The sequence below is a fragment of the Henckelia pumila genome, chromosome 4, assembly GCF_033568475.1.
Source record: "Henckelia pumila isolate YLH828 chromosome 4, ASM3356847v2, whole genome shotgun sequence".
NCBI lineage: Eukaryota > Viridiplantae > Streptophyta > Magnoliopsida > Lamiales > Gesneriaceae > Henckelia > Henckelia pumila.
The window spans coordinates 74,349,689-74,363,818 of NC_133123.1; the positions used below are offsets into that span (position 1 = coordinate 74,349,689).

At 37.4% G+C, this 14,130-nt stretch overlaps 1 protein-coding gene across 3 annotated transcripts; it reads right to left on the bottom strand.

Moving 5' to 3' along the window:
• Window positions 1-167: 167 nt before the first annotated feature.
• LOC140894790 (calmodulin-binding transcription activator 2-like) lies at window positions 168-12,851 on the bottom strand. 3 transcript variants are annotated; one of them, XM_073303419.1, is made up of 14 exons: window positions 12,706-12,851; window positions 11,821-11,940; window positions 9,657-9,772; window positions 8,888-8,976; window positions 7,920-7,962; window positions 7,326-7,467; window positions 7,108-7,197; window positions 6,841-6,984; window positions 6,696-6,754; window positions 3,947-4,393; window positions 3,013-3,704; window positions 1,909-2,479; window positions 1,293-1,619; window positions 168-461 (listed from the first exon to the last, which is right to left on the bottom strand). In XM_073303419.1, the coding sequence occupies exons 1-14, from the start codon at window positions 12,743-12,745 to the stop codon at window positions 339-341; spliced, it is 3,003 nt and encodes a 1,000-aa protein (XP_073159520.1). In that variant the 5' UTR covers window positions 12,746-12,851; the 3' UTR covers window positions 168-338. The 3 variants fall into 3 exon arrangements, with proteins under 3 accessions (XP_073159520.1, XP_073159519.1, XP_073159521.1); XM_073303418.1 differs by having other exon boundaries at window positions 7,090-7,197; XM_073303420.1 differs by lacking the exon at window positions 12,706-12,851 and having other exon boundaries at window positions 7,090-7,197; window positions 11,825-11,940.
• Between the last annotated feature and the right edge of the window lie 1,279 nt (window positions 12,852-14,130).

Genomic DNA, 14,130 nt, shown 5'->3' on the forward strand with positions numbered 1-14,130 from the left:
ATTGGTGGGTTCCACGTGGAGCCCATTGATTTTAACGAATCATGAGCCGTCGCGTCACCCGAGGGGGGTCCATTGATTTTAACCAATCATGAGTCGCCACGTCATCCGCAGGGTAGTACCCTGCGGGTAGCGTCTACTCAACCATCGACATATCCTTAGATTTGAGCCTTCATTTGAATTTTATCAACATATACATACAGCTTCCTCAAGAATTTCAGTTCAATTACTATTAGAGATTTTAATCAGAATCCCATCGGCATATCAGTACTACTAGGTATATACAAAAAGTTTACTACAAATAGAGCTAGGTATGTAAATGAATGTGACCTTGGGGATGCTCATTGGAATGCCAGAGACATGAAAGTATCATCATCCAACAGACTCTCTATGTCCAGCATTTCACCTTCGGCATATATCCCCATATCTTCTTCTATGTTGTCTGGGATCTCGTCGGAACCAGCCTGTCAAAGATAGGGAACATGAGAAGAAAAATAGATGAGATGCGGGATTGTACTCTCGCCTCTCCCCATTTCAAATAAGCCAACACCATTCATCAAAGTTTCCACGTCACACTTTTTATCGAATTTTCTTTTTCAGTAACCTGATATCCTAACATGGATCTCGAGAGGAGAGATTTTCAGCCCTTGACCAAAAACACTGTGTGTGTGTCCACAAAAATAGATAGAGGAAATTCAGTGTCTAGCAAGACATGGCTTTGTTGTGCAGGAAACTTGCGATGAGCCAACATTTGATGGATCTCTTGGAACAGTTCTCATAGAAAAACTTCGAGGTCCATAGTGATCATAGGATTTTACAATGTTATCATGATACATTCTAGAGGATATATACCACCATACGGCAGTACTTTTATCATTTTGTAAGCAAGAAATTACTGCTGAATAAGAAAACAGGTAAGAAGAATGCCATTACTAAAACCAGAATTGATTGCCGCTCCACAATTTCGATAAATTAATGATAATGGAGAATTACGTTCATGGCTACCATTAATGGTGATGGAGAAATATGTTGGTGGCTTCCATTCCAATAGTGACCCAGAGTTAGCACAGAACTTGACAGGAAAAAATAATCTAAACACATATCCTTTTTTTTTTATGGTATCTAAAAACATATCCTTAAGAAGATCACTAGACGAGCATTTGGACAAGTTCTGGCTGAGGATAAATGATCCTTACTCATGATAGCATATACCAGAAAAAAGATTACTATAAACATCATTTGCACCTTTCATTAGTTTATGTGAATTCATTTCACCAAATCATAAATGGTCATACCTTTGTTTCTCGGAACCCTTCAGCAGCAGTTAGCAGTCTACGGTACTGAGCTCGGGCTTCAGGATATTGAGCCATAGATTTCACTCTCGCAAGTGCTTTTTGCATCCTTTCTTCAGTTTGTCTTCTTCCTTCCTTCAAAACATCATAATCGTCTTCCGGTAACCTAGTGTCATGTATGTTGGGCCCATCTTGGACCACATCTGACCCAAATCCACGGAAACCACGCCCTTTACGTCTCCAGCGCAAAATGACCTTCTCCAATATTCCCACTGGCCACATAATACTTTTATTATGTTTCATCCTTGCCTGATGCCCCCTCACATGAGCCTTAAGCCATACACAAAGAAATGTCAGTGGTGTAGTTTAAAAAGAGGATTGTTAGTCAACTAATAAAGGTACGACATGCTTAGACCGAGAATCTAGAGGAGCATGGCTGTTCTATTGTCATGCGTACAGATTAAAATTGTCTATTTTTCCTCATAAATGAAAAACTGTGCATGCAAAGATAAACTTGACTTGTGTCATTGTCTGGTCATAAGGATAAAATGATGTACGCAGTACGCCATTTATTTTACAAAAAGCAAAATGCTTCATTCCTTGGAGTGAGAGACGGCACCTGAATTTTAACAACTTTTTGTCGAATTTGCAAAAATTCCTTCCGCTTCTTCCAACCACGAAACTTTTTCTGGATGTGCACAGCAGCAGCATTGGCCACACCTAATTTGGAACTTCTACCAGTTACAAGAGAAATAGCACGCTCATCTGAACTCAGCAACTCGTCACACCCCTGTTCAGTGAATTGCTTCCTCTGAAATGACTGGATGCGGAAAATTTGGTGAATGCGAGCTGCTGCTTGTGATGCATTACAGACAGCAGCAAGTGAATCCTTGAGCGAGAGTGTATCCGGAACCTCCTCTTCAGTTGTAGGGACTGCTAAACGTTCCGAAACTGTATGTATAGCGTTCCTTCCAGAGACTTCTGGCCTACCATCTTCATCTGGATCATTCATTCTAAGAGTTGTGAGATGTGTGGTCAGGAAAGTCTCAGCGAGAAAACCGGATATCCCCTTGTGTCCACTGGAAGAAGCCAGATCTGCTGGAGTTCTACCCAGCGGATGTTCAGCAGATGGGTCTGTCAGCGCTCCAGGAGCTGCACCTAGGGAAACAAGAGCAGCAACTGTGTCCTCCCTAAGAACCAAGAAGAATATGTTAGCATAAAACTAAACTATTTCTTTCACTTTTTTTACCAAATAAGTAGTATGATTAGGAAAGGTTAACCTAAGATTAAAATCCAGATGAAGTTGATTTTCACTAATACCTTCTTGTTTAAATGGTACATGAAATCAATACCGAAAAGTAGTACAATATATTAGACACATTAAAGGCCTACAATTAGGTGATCAGATGAACAACCTATTAAAAAAATTCATTCAGGTTAGAAAAGCGTAATCCCTGAATAAACTCATATAACAAGTGAATAGCTGAAACTAGTGGTGAAAGGAAGGCAAAAGCCACATTGTGTTCATAAAAATGGAATTCTAAAGCTAGCAACATTTATTTATCACTTTGACAGAGCAGAATAAGTATTAAAAACAAAATACAACAGGTAAGATTGCATTTATGTTACCCGAGCATCATTTATGCCACAGGCACAAGAGCAAATAAATAAGTGGTAGACGAATGTGGCGTTTTGATTGGAAGATGAGTTCAAGACACTCTACCTGCCATAAAACGCAGCCCAATGAAGTGCTGTCCATCCATTCACATCTCGAAAATCCAAACTAACTCCTGGAATGATAATTGGCTGAAAGACCCAATTAAAACCAAGAGCAGCAGCCAAGTGTAGAACACCTTGACCCCTGTCATCAACAACTATTGGCACCACATCTTCTTCACTTAGTCTTTGAAGCAACCAATAGTAAAATTTCTCTTTTAGCTGCTTTTCAAGAAGCACCTCTCCAGTCACCATCAGCCGTGCCGCGCTATTTTTTTCTGCTAACTTTGCATCATGGCAGTTCTCCTCCATTAATGAAACAATTTTTTGCATCAGAGTTTGTTTTTCAAGGTCATTTTCAGTGAAACCGATAGGGCTTCCAATGGGTATTTGACATAATAGCATCTCAAGTCGTCGGTAGAGATGCATCCCAGTTACAACACCTTCATTTACATCTGTAGCATCAATATTTTGATCATGTCCACGCCGATATTCGAATTCTCGTATTTCGCTGCAAGCCAGCCTGTTGGAACAAGTGACATAGAAAGGGACAGTTCCAGGCTTGTGTAGTGGAGCATGGGAACAAAGAATCCCATCTGCTAAAACTTCAGTTGGAATCTCCATCTCTCCGAACATAATCGACCATTTGCATTTTGAGAAATCTAATTCACTCTTGAGAAATTTTCCAGTGATGAGAACCTGATTTATGGAAACATGACATGTTTGTACAGCAACATTATGCGCAGTATTTTAATACTTCATCCCATTTCTAAACTTTCATCAGCGTGTTAGTACAAACTTTATACTACTGACCACTGGGACCTCTTGAAACCATGAAAATTTTGCAAACAAGTTTACATCACAAGCAGATCAGAAATAATTTCAATGATACATTGAGTTAGATTCCCCAGACATACAGAACAAAGATAGTCATTAAGTACCTTGCATTCCCAATTAGGGTAAGTCCAGTTTGGTGAAACATCAATAATACTGAAAAGCTGGTCCCCCAAAATAGAAGAACTCAGCGAGTCTGCATCCACTTCTAATTGAGCGGAGATATTGGATTCGTAGTCACTCCCCATAATACTCCATGAAAGCCTGTTACTTGACAGAATATCCAATTCATCAGCTTCTCCAAGCTCGTTAGCCATCCAGCGGGTGAAGCTGTCAGCTTTCTTCAAGCTTCCATCCATTTGTAAGGAATTTATCAGCGGCTTTTTCAGTAAGAATGAGTAGTTTTCATTCCCCACTGTGTCCTTTATATTCTCCAAATTTGGATTGACAGCACTTCTGATTTCCATTTCTGTAGGCACTGCTTGAAGATTCCTCTGTTCAGACTGATCTTTATGCTCCCCAGGATGATTGCATAATGGATCCATATTGTTCTCCTGATTTAAGAAAAGATTTCACGTCAGACAGCTTACTACCACAATCATGAGGCAAGTTTGAGATCAAATTTTGGTTCATGGTCAGATTGTGCAAGCTCAATTGGGGTGTCTCAGAAAGAATGCTGGACAAATAGTTTTTTTTTTTCCCTAAAAGCACCAATTCAAGGGCATATTAAGTAGGAAAAATAGCAAAACCAAGCATAATAGCTGCAAAAAATTTTAGGTACTTCCACATCACCAGGGAAAGGTGGAATTACGTCATGTTTAAATAAAAATAAATAGTAATGCAAAATAAGTGGTTGGAACAATTTCAGCAACCATTTGCTGGTTCTTATATTTCAACACAACATACATTAAGCAAGAAATCTTTTAAAAAAAGTGAAATCACCAATGTTTATGTATCGTGCTGTAAGAGATACTAAACTTTCTAATCAGCATTAATTAATTAATATTCCTAAAAAATGCAAATAAATGTCAAGGGGATCAGAAAAAGGAGCTTTCAATCAATGTAGGAGGTATAGGCATAAAGGGCCTCTTTTTTTTTTTTTTTTTTTTTTTTTTTTTATCAACGCGTGTTTAATCTTTAGTTTATCAGATTAATCTAGTCTCAGATGAGAAGACAAATGGAACAGGGGAAAACTGGAAAAAAGAATCAAAGGAGCTTGTGTATGGACAATGAACAAGCAAATGATCCTGACTCTCTCCCCCTTGCTTACACAGCACACACCAATCAGGGCTTAGAAGACAATTCGAAAACCTCTTTTGAATCAATTCACAAGTCCGCAATCTTCCCAACACTGTTGTCCATGCAAATACCTGAACCTTAGAAGGAATAGGAGCTTTCCAAATCGTTCGAAAAAGATCAAATTTTGGATACAAAGCTTCCGGAAAGAAAGAGCCAAAGAAAGTTAAATGAAATCAGATCAGATTTGAAGAAGTGGAACAGAGGTTTTTGGGAACTTAGGAGTGAGATGCATGGAGATAGAGGGGAAGATTCGAGAGTTGGACGAGAAGGAGAGCCAGGGTCAGGGTCAGGGCCAGGGGTCAGGTTCTTTAGCAAACTAGAGAAAAGAAGCCAGATGTGTGGCATGTGCCTTAGAAGACTTAATGTACAAAAAGATACAAATGGATAGCCAAAAGTCAGATGGATTAGGGAGAGGAATTGTAACTCAATTTCTTCCATTCATTACTTAATCATTGTTGGAGAAGGTCGGTCAGTCATCAAGAAGTTGGAACTGGATGATGGGTCGGTAATTTCAGATGGTGAACAGACTGAGTTTCACCTGATAGATTTTTTCCAAAAACTATGCGGCATGTAAAATAGCTGGGGTTGGGGTATAGGAGGTGTCGAGTGGAGCTCTGTTGATACTGAGTTTATGTCGATTGGAGTTTTTTGGATTTTGTGTTCCTTGAGAAAGGTTTCGGGGAGCATTGGAGAAGCTGAATTAACGGATGCCTTTCGAGCGTGTCGTTCTCAATCCTTGTTAATGGTAGGCCTAGCAGTAAATTCAAGGGTGAGAAAGGACGTAGACAAGGAAACCCTGTTTTCTCCCTTCATATTAATTTGGTAGTGGATGTTTTGTGAAGAATGATCGACAAGGCAAAGACTCTGGACATTGATCCGGGGGTTTAGCAGTAGGCAAACACAGGGTTGAGATCTCCCATATTCAGAGAGCAGATGATACTCTGGTCTTTGTAAAGAAAGACAACCATCTGAGATTGTTGGCGGGCTAAATTGCGGACGGAAGGAAGTGGAAGGGCAAGCTAGTGAAATTGGGTGTGGGAGAGTGTCTTGGTCCATTAGATATTTGAAGGTTCCATTATGTGGAAATCGTTTAAAAGTCTCTTTTTGGGAGCATGTCGTTTCAAAGATTTCCAAGAAATTAACGTGGAAGAAAGCACTCTTGTAATCCTGTCTAGAGGGGTAGATTAACTTTGATCTCATCAGTCCTGAATGCTTTACCAGTGTACTTCGTGTCTTTATTCAGGATTCCCGGGGGCATACCAGAAGCCACGGAGAAGATTATGAGGGACTTTTTGTGGATACTGATGGGCATCACCATTACCACTTGATTTGATTGTATTTTATCCTTGTATATGTGTTTATATTAGGAGTTTTATGTGTATATCATATTGTCATCTTTTTCAATATAAATTTGCTTCCTATATAAAAAAATGATACAACTATTTCGTAGTAAATTGTTCGTTTTGCGGCAAAATGCTTGATTCTCAGTGTTTGCAAATAAAAGACTTGAAGGGGATTCATTGTTTTTTAAACACTTAAAAGTGTGTCGGAAAGTACCTCCACATTGGCTTGGACAGGAACATAACACACAGATTCCTCTTTATCGATGAGCTCACCTGTTCAAACAAGGACATGATATTATTCTAGGACTGAATATAAAAAGTTGAATTATAAGGATGATTCTGGTAATATGTTACCGAACCTGCAGTGTACTTTCCCGAAGCTTCTTGCACGGGTGCCAGATCAAGTGTTGGTTGAAAACTAGACACAAATTTGCTTCCACCAGAAACATCCCTATGCCCCCGAAAATGTGCTGCATAATTTGGGGAAGATACATCCCAATTTCCTGTAAATGAAAAGAGTATTACAGTACACCTTGTACCACGTCATTTGTGCATGCATGGAGCGGCCAACGTAATGATAACAAAAAATAAAAACTAAAATCAGACACCTGGAGAGGAAAGCATACCATAAGAACTTGACAGGGTAGAATGACTGCTGTCGCCCAATGGTGACTCCGGATAGGAATGAAATCTAGAACTTGCTTGGTGATTGTCCTCTATGGTAGATCAAGTGACCAGAAATCCATGAGTAACAAGAAGGAAACACTATTGAATATCAAGTTCGATGTTGATAAAATATTATTCTAAAGGGGAGGGGGGGAGGGGTGTTATGCAAAACAGTTACCAGATTCAGCATCTTCATTAGCTGAGGACAACGTGCTGGTGGGGCTTGCTCCATGTAAAGTGGGAGAAAACATGCTATCATTTTCAGATGTCGATAAGGCAGTGTCCATGTTTCTAACATAGTTGGTGTTCAACTTGCCACCCTGAAGAACGAAAAGGGATGAGATAAAATTTATCAATATGCCCCTTTTTCTTTCCTTAACTCCAACTTCATAGTAGCCTAATAATTCAAATATCTTCCATTGGCAGCAAATGATTACGGGAATTTGTTGTAGATCATAAACTAGCACAGGGAGAACAACTAGAAAATTATGATAACACAGTCCCTTTTTCATGGGCCACATATTAGATGACCAGAATAAATGTGCTTTCAATTTGGAACAAGGGTAACCAAGATGCAAATTGTTCCGCCAGTTACTCATATGGGAATCATGCTATATAGCACGTCCTTTTGTGAGAAAATAAAATTTTAAAAACCATCAAATTATGGGAATGTGGAAGAGTTCACAGATTGATCCTCTTATGATGTTCAGAGAAAACTGCAACCAGAGAGTATAGAACAAAATTTATTTTATGAATACTAATTGAGTCTCACCTTAACTTCCAAATAGTGGACAAATACTATGTGCATGAGATCCCTGCCAATTAGAAAATAGTCATGTTATCCATTGACTATTTTGAAGGATTGATTCACAAATCAATCGTAACTACAAAGATGCCATGAATTGTGGTTTCGCCAAAGGAAGCATGGTCACATGTTATAATTATTCACTCCAATTTCATGCAAATGTGCCATCATTCACAACTTACATAATAGACATGTAAATGGAAATTTAAAAAATACTTAACTATCGAAGACCACATGAGGTAAGATGAAGCAACAATTCCAGTAACAATAATAATGATATATTTTTCAGAATACAGGATTTAATGATATTAATGCAAGACTCGGAACAAGTTTTACAAACCAAATGCATGAACAAACCAAACAAGTTTTAACTTATTTGGTGGTTTTCTTCTAGATTCTATGTGTGGACCACTGGTCCGCAAGTTGTAAACATCACTCTCTTTATTTATATAATAATAATATTATCGTTTCCGATAAAAAAAAAAAAAAAACAGACAGCTAAATGATAATTAATCTATTTTTCTTCAAGGGGTCTATTTCATGATTGGTCAATCCCGCAATGCTTGTAGCCATTACCATAAGCTTTGGTTAATTCTAAGTTTATGCTCAATGTAGACACCAAGGTTCTAAAAAGCGCTAGTGGCCTCCTGCCTAGAGCTAGGAGCAAAGTGGCCGTTTAGTCGGATAACCAATTGTTTTAAGTGGAGAATGAATAACCAATTGTTATGATTGAGCATGAAAAGGGAGATACTTCTGTAGTAAAAAAATAATTTTCACAGAAAGGAAACAAGAAGTGGATACAAAAAATATACAATTGATACTAGGTATTTCCTAAGATTGATAAAGCATAATAGCACAAGTAAATTATTGGCATTGTTAATGAGATGCACCAAAGACACTAAGTCTTAGTGGACTAAATATTCGATGGGACTTACGGCTCAAGCAACCAGTAGCTCCGCCTTTGAAAATTTTCATTATCCTCTCCATGGGCATAGTAACAATGCAACATATCAATGCTTCCAACCTAAAGCAAACTTAAATCAATCAATTAAAATCACCAACTCCAGATGCAATTAAAAGTCAATCATAGTTATGTTATAGTTTTATAGACAGTGATCAACTAACATCAATGTTACCCAGCAGTTCAACTGCCGCCACTGGGTTCACTTAACATTTGATTCCATAAATTCTATCTGAAGCATGGTTTTACAAAAGCTTTCATACATTATGCCCAGATATACGTGCCATAGGATTAAAGTGGTGTGCAACTGGTATACAGTAAACAAAAAACTCAGGCAGAAAAGATTGTGATTTGGATGTGTATCTTTTAAGCAAAATTATGTACGAAATGAACAATTGAATCAGTCGAGTCAGTCCCGTGAAGAATAGATGAAAGATTCAAAAGTCAACCGTATACGCTAGTCTAATGAAGGATCAATGACACAATCGGTATAATCATCACTCAGTATGCCATAACATCCACGCTAACTCTATCTGGTTTGGATGTTGAAATAATTCATTAATAAACAAAAGCAACAACTGACCACTTTTCATATCTAGCCAACCTGGTCGACTAGTTTTAGAAATTAATCACTAGTATAAAAAATAAAGCCCATTTTCTAGGTGCATTTCATCAAATAAACAATGAACAAATTTCTGCACAAAGCCTTCCACAGGGGATAGGTTGTATGCAATTCAGCTGACCTTCAGTTTCTCATGGGCTTCTTTAACAGTTTTCCCATCCTTCTTCTTTCTCCAGTTATGTCCATCCTTCCGGAAGTATCTTAATACCTTCCGATCAAAAAGAAAAGTAGAACCACCTGACACAAACATGCTTCTGAGTTAAATTGACCTGTAGCAAGAGATGAACTTGACCGAAGATTACTGTGATATTGGAAACAAGTCCTGTCTAGCAGACCCAAATTCAGTAGCAAGAAATACATTTTTCATTTTTTTTGCAGTTTCAATTCAATTAATATCCAATTCTTTCCTGAAATACATATGACAGCAGAGATTTTTCCTCCGGCGAGACGGTAATATCAGCAATCAAGTATCTTAATCCAAACAAAACAAATTTCCAAGTCTTATTCAACTAGCTTGAATGAGCTGACATAATATTTTCAGAAACAACAACACTTGATGTACAACGTGCTGCGAAGGTAACTCAATTTATTTGGAAAATTCAATTACAAGGACAACGTGCTTGCCTTATTTGGTAAAACTGACGCAGCAGACAACTGATATTTGAGGTGTCCATGGAAATTTATTTCTATATCTTACTCGGCTTTTCACCAATTAGTGAGGACAGTGGTTAAAGGGGGTTCCAAGGTCAGGTTTTGGGAGGATAGGTGGTGGGGGGATTCTTCCTTTCGGGATCTGTATCCGTCTTTATTTCAGATTTCATCGGTCCACATTATGCTTATTTCTTATTTTGCTACGTTCGAGAACCCTTCTTCTTCCCTCTCATGGGACTTGCATTTTCGAAGGGTTCTGAGGGATGATGAATTAGATGAGTTGAGCGCTTTGTTAGGTGGATTAGACAGGGTGAGGTTGATTGAAAGGGTAGATGATATCAAAGTGTGGGATGGGGATCCTTCAGGTCTCTTTTCAGTCAAATCCTTCTTCGAGTCATTCTTTCCGAGTAGTGGTTTTACCGTTTTTTCCTTTTTCAATGTTATTTGGAAGGTTCCGGTTCCAACAAAGGTCCAAGTATTTTCGTGGACCGTTGTGTTGGGCAAGGTGCCGACTTTGGAGACGATGCAAAAGAGGTGGCCCACATGTGCTCTGTGCCCAAGTTGGTGCGTGCTGTGTCGGAAAGAGAGGTAGACGCAAGACCACATGTTGATTCATTGTACTTTTACGAGTGGGCTGTGGGCTAGTTTGGCAGAGATGAGGCTGGTTTGGGTGGTTCCAAGATCAACGCAAGAATTATTCGCTACAGATCTTGGACATCTCCTTGGCAAGAAGGGCATAATTTTTTGGATGGTGGTCGTTCATGGCATATGTTGGTCCGTGTGGTTGGAGTGGAATAAAAGAGATTGGGTTTTTGTCTATTGTTGATATGAGTAGGATGATGACAAGATTTTTGTTGATTGTGGATCACTTGTCCGCCTATTGTACTCAATAGTTTTCCCGTAATTAATATAATATTGCTTCTTATAAAAAAAAATATTTGAGAATAGACCATAACGCAGAACACAGCTGAAAGAGACACGTTTCCTTGGGTTCACTGATAATGTCATTCCGTAGAGGATTCACGAAAAAAGCAATCATTTTGAGAACTTTTCAAAAAAAAATGATGATATTCGACATCGATGCAAAATGTAGCCATAAAACCTTCTGGACCAGGTAAAACAGATCACATGGGGGAGACACATTGAATGTGAATGAGGTTTCTGATGACAAAAACTGCATTTTTATCAAGGTAGCTAATGATGGCCGATTATTTTTCCTAAGAATTCACTCATTCGTCTTGCAAACATCTTTTAAGAGAGTTTGAACCAATCTCTATCCATTTATTTTTATAGTTGTGCTCTACTTAGTACTTACTAGTAGAGTGCCTAGCCTAAACCCCACAATACGCCTTCAAAAAGTTGCTGTTACGATCAGTCTTGAAAGATGTTTATGTGACACAAATGAGAGTATTACATGATGAAATAAATAATACTGCATTAGGCTCTGGTAAACGGTAGCACATATTCTGTTGTTAAAATTGGCTTGCAAAACATCAATAGTTTAAGTTTATTCCAGGCAAAAGATTGTTTTTTTATTGGCAACACGAGCAGCGACACTATTGAGAGTAAAACCATCGAGGCATCGATTACGAAGAGAAATGAACACGAGAATTGACTTGTTGAAAAAGACGTACTGACTGGGTTATTTGGAGCCTCAGTAGAGACACGAAACTTTAGATAGTTTCTAAGAATTTCGCAAATTTCTGCAGGTCTCAGCCACCGATGTTGGGCTTCTGACAATATCTGATTAATATCTGCAACAAAACAGAATAAGTTCATTGTGCTTCCCAACTACCAAACCAAAGATAAATGTGTGTGTGTGTTCAATAGACATTGACACAAGCACACTTATATGCACCTGTATGCACGAACATGTGTGTATTCTCCAAGAGAACTAAGAATAAAGTTTAATTGTGAATAAATTCATCCAGTCCGTGGATGAAAAACGGGTTCGAGAAAGAGCAATCTTCTGACGCTCAAATTTTTCGACCCTTGGTCTACCTCATTCAACATAGAATAACGAAACATATATTCTAAAAATAAAGATGTGTTCTACTTAAGAAAACTCACGTCGGTGATACTTCATAACGTGTTAAAATCTTTATGTTCTGCCAAACATCCCAATAGAGGGATGGTGTGGGTTGGACCCCAAGTTAAAGAGAGAAACCACACGCCAATTGTGATCAAAAAGAAATTCTTTATGTTCTGTGTTTTGCCGATGCTCAACCTGAGAGTTTTTAATAGCTTGGCATAAAGAATAAGTCAACATTTCTAGGCATTTTACAGACAATGAATAAATCGAGGGTTTGCATGTTTCAAGATTCATCGTTTAGCACACTACCGCACTATCTCCACACCAATTCCCTCCATTCACAAATGAAACTCGAGACTGAATGCATATTGGAATGAAGTAAAAAAATAAAATTGAAAATTGAATTCACTTGATTACAAAAAAAAAAAAAGAAAAAGAAAGAAAGAGTAAATCGCTGTAAAAGGCAGAACACAAGTCATACTCATACCCAATTGGAACCCTAGACCGTGCGATCCGCTTCCAGCCATGGATGACTGGATCACAGTACCAAAGCTCTTCAATCAACTCACGTAGACAGATGCGCACGCTATATATATTATTATATATATACACAGAGAGAGGGAGTTAAATTTACTTTATATTATTTTATTTCAGAAAACGTATTAGAAAGTGAAATTTATCTTCGACCAAATTACCTTTTAAATGAAAATTATTGTTATTATTGCAATACCCCGGTCCTTTAAATTTATTATCGAATCGAGCTCGAGATATTATATCGAATTCGGTCAAAAGGAAAAATTAATATTATTGTTATTGTAATAACTTTTTTCTTGAAATTTATTGTCGAATCGAGAATGATATAATTTCAGATTCGTTTTAAAAATAAAATCTGTTCATGAAATTTATTAATGAATCGAGCACGGGGTATTATTCCAAATTCGGTTTTGAAATAAATATAATATTATTGATTATCGCAATTTATTATCAAATTGAGCATGAAATATTATCTCAAATTCCATTTTCAACTGTCTTGATTCACCGACTCATTGACGATTGATTATTTGTTTGTTTTTTTTCTACGCGTTTTATCATTATATATGGTTCTTTAATAGATCAGTTATGTAACTATCTGATTTTATTATCTCATTAAGGATGATGATTTATCAATATTTGTGGGGTCGACTAAAAAAAATAGTAGGATCCACAAGTATTGATAGATGTCAATCTTTGAATATGTATTAAAACAATGTCTGTATATGTAGAATCTCACTTAGCCTGCAACATGGTCTTAAAAGTTGTTGACTTGTTTTTTTTTTTTTTTATCATTCTTACATTTTTCTTGAAATTTGACTCACCAAATCTCGTCATTAAAATGTTCAATGGATTAAATAATGAATTGATATGTCGAATTAATTTATGGGCTAAACAAGTGTTGAGTGATTTTTAAAAAAAAATACAGAAATTTTATCAAAATACAAAACTATACAAATGATTTCTTATGAAACTCGATATTATTTTCTAGTAATTTTCAGCGTCTAATATTAAATAAAAATATTAGTATATTTGGTATTAAAAATTCATCGAAATTAGTTCATACAAGGGACTCGTATTTAATAATATCGTATGGTATAGAGTACGGATACAAGATAAATAATTTACATGAAAAATGGTTTATTTATTGCCATAATTTATAATATGGACCTGTTATATATTTGATTCCCGGACCCGAACTACTGGGCACTGGCATAATTGAAAGGCCCGCACGCCTGTACAAACAAATTTCAATTAAATCTGACCTATACGATTGACCCAACATTAACGGGCTAAATCATCTCAAAGGTCCAATCAACATTTTATAGTCCGATCCAGATAGTTGGGCCTAGACCTTTTTTGTTAACTCATTGAAGCCCAT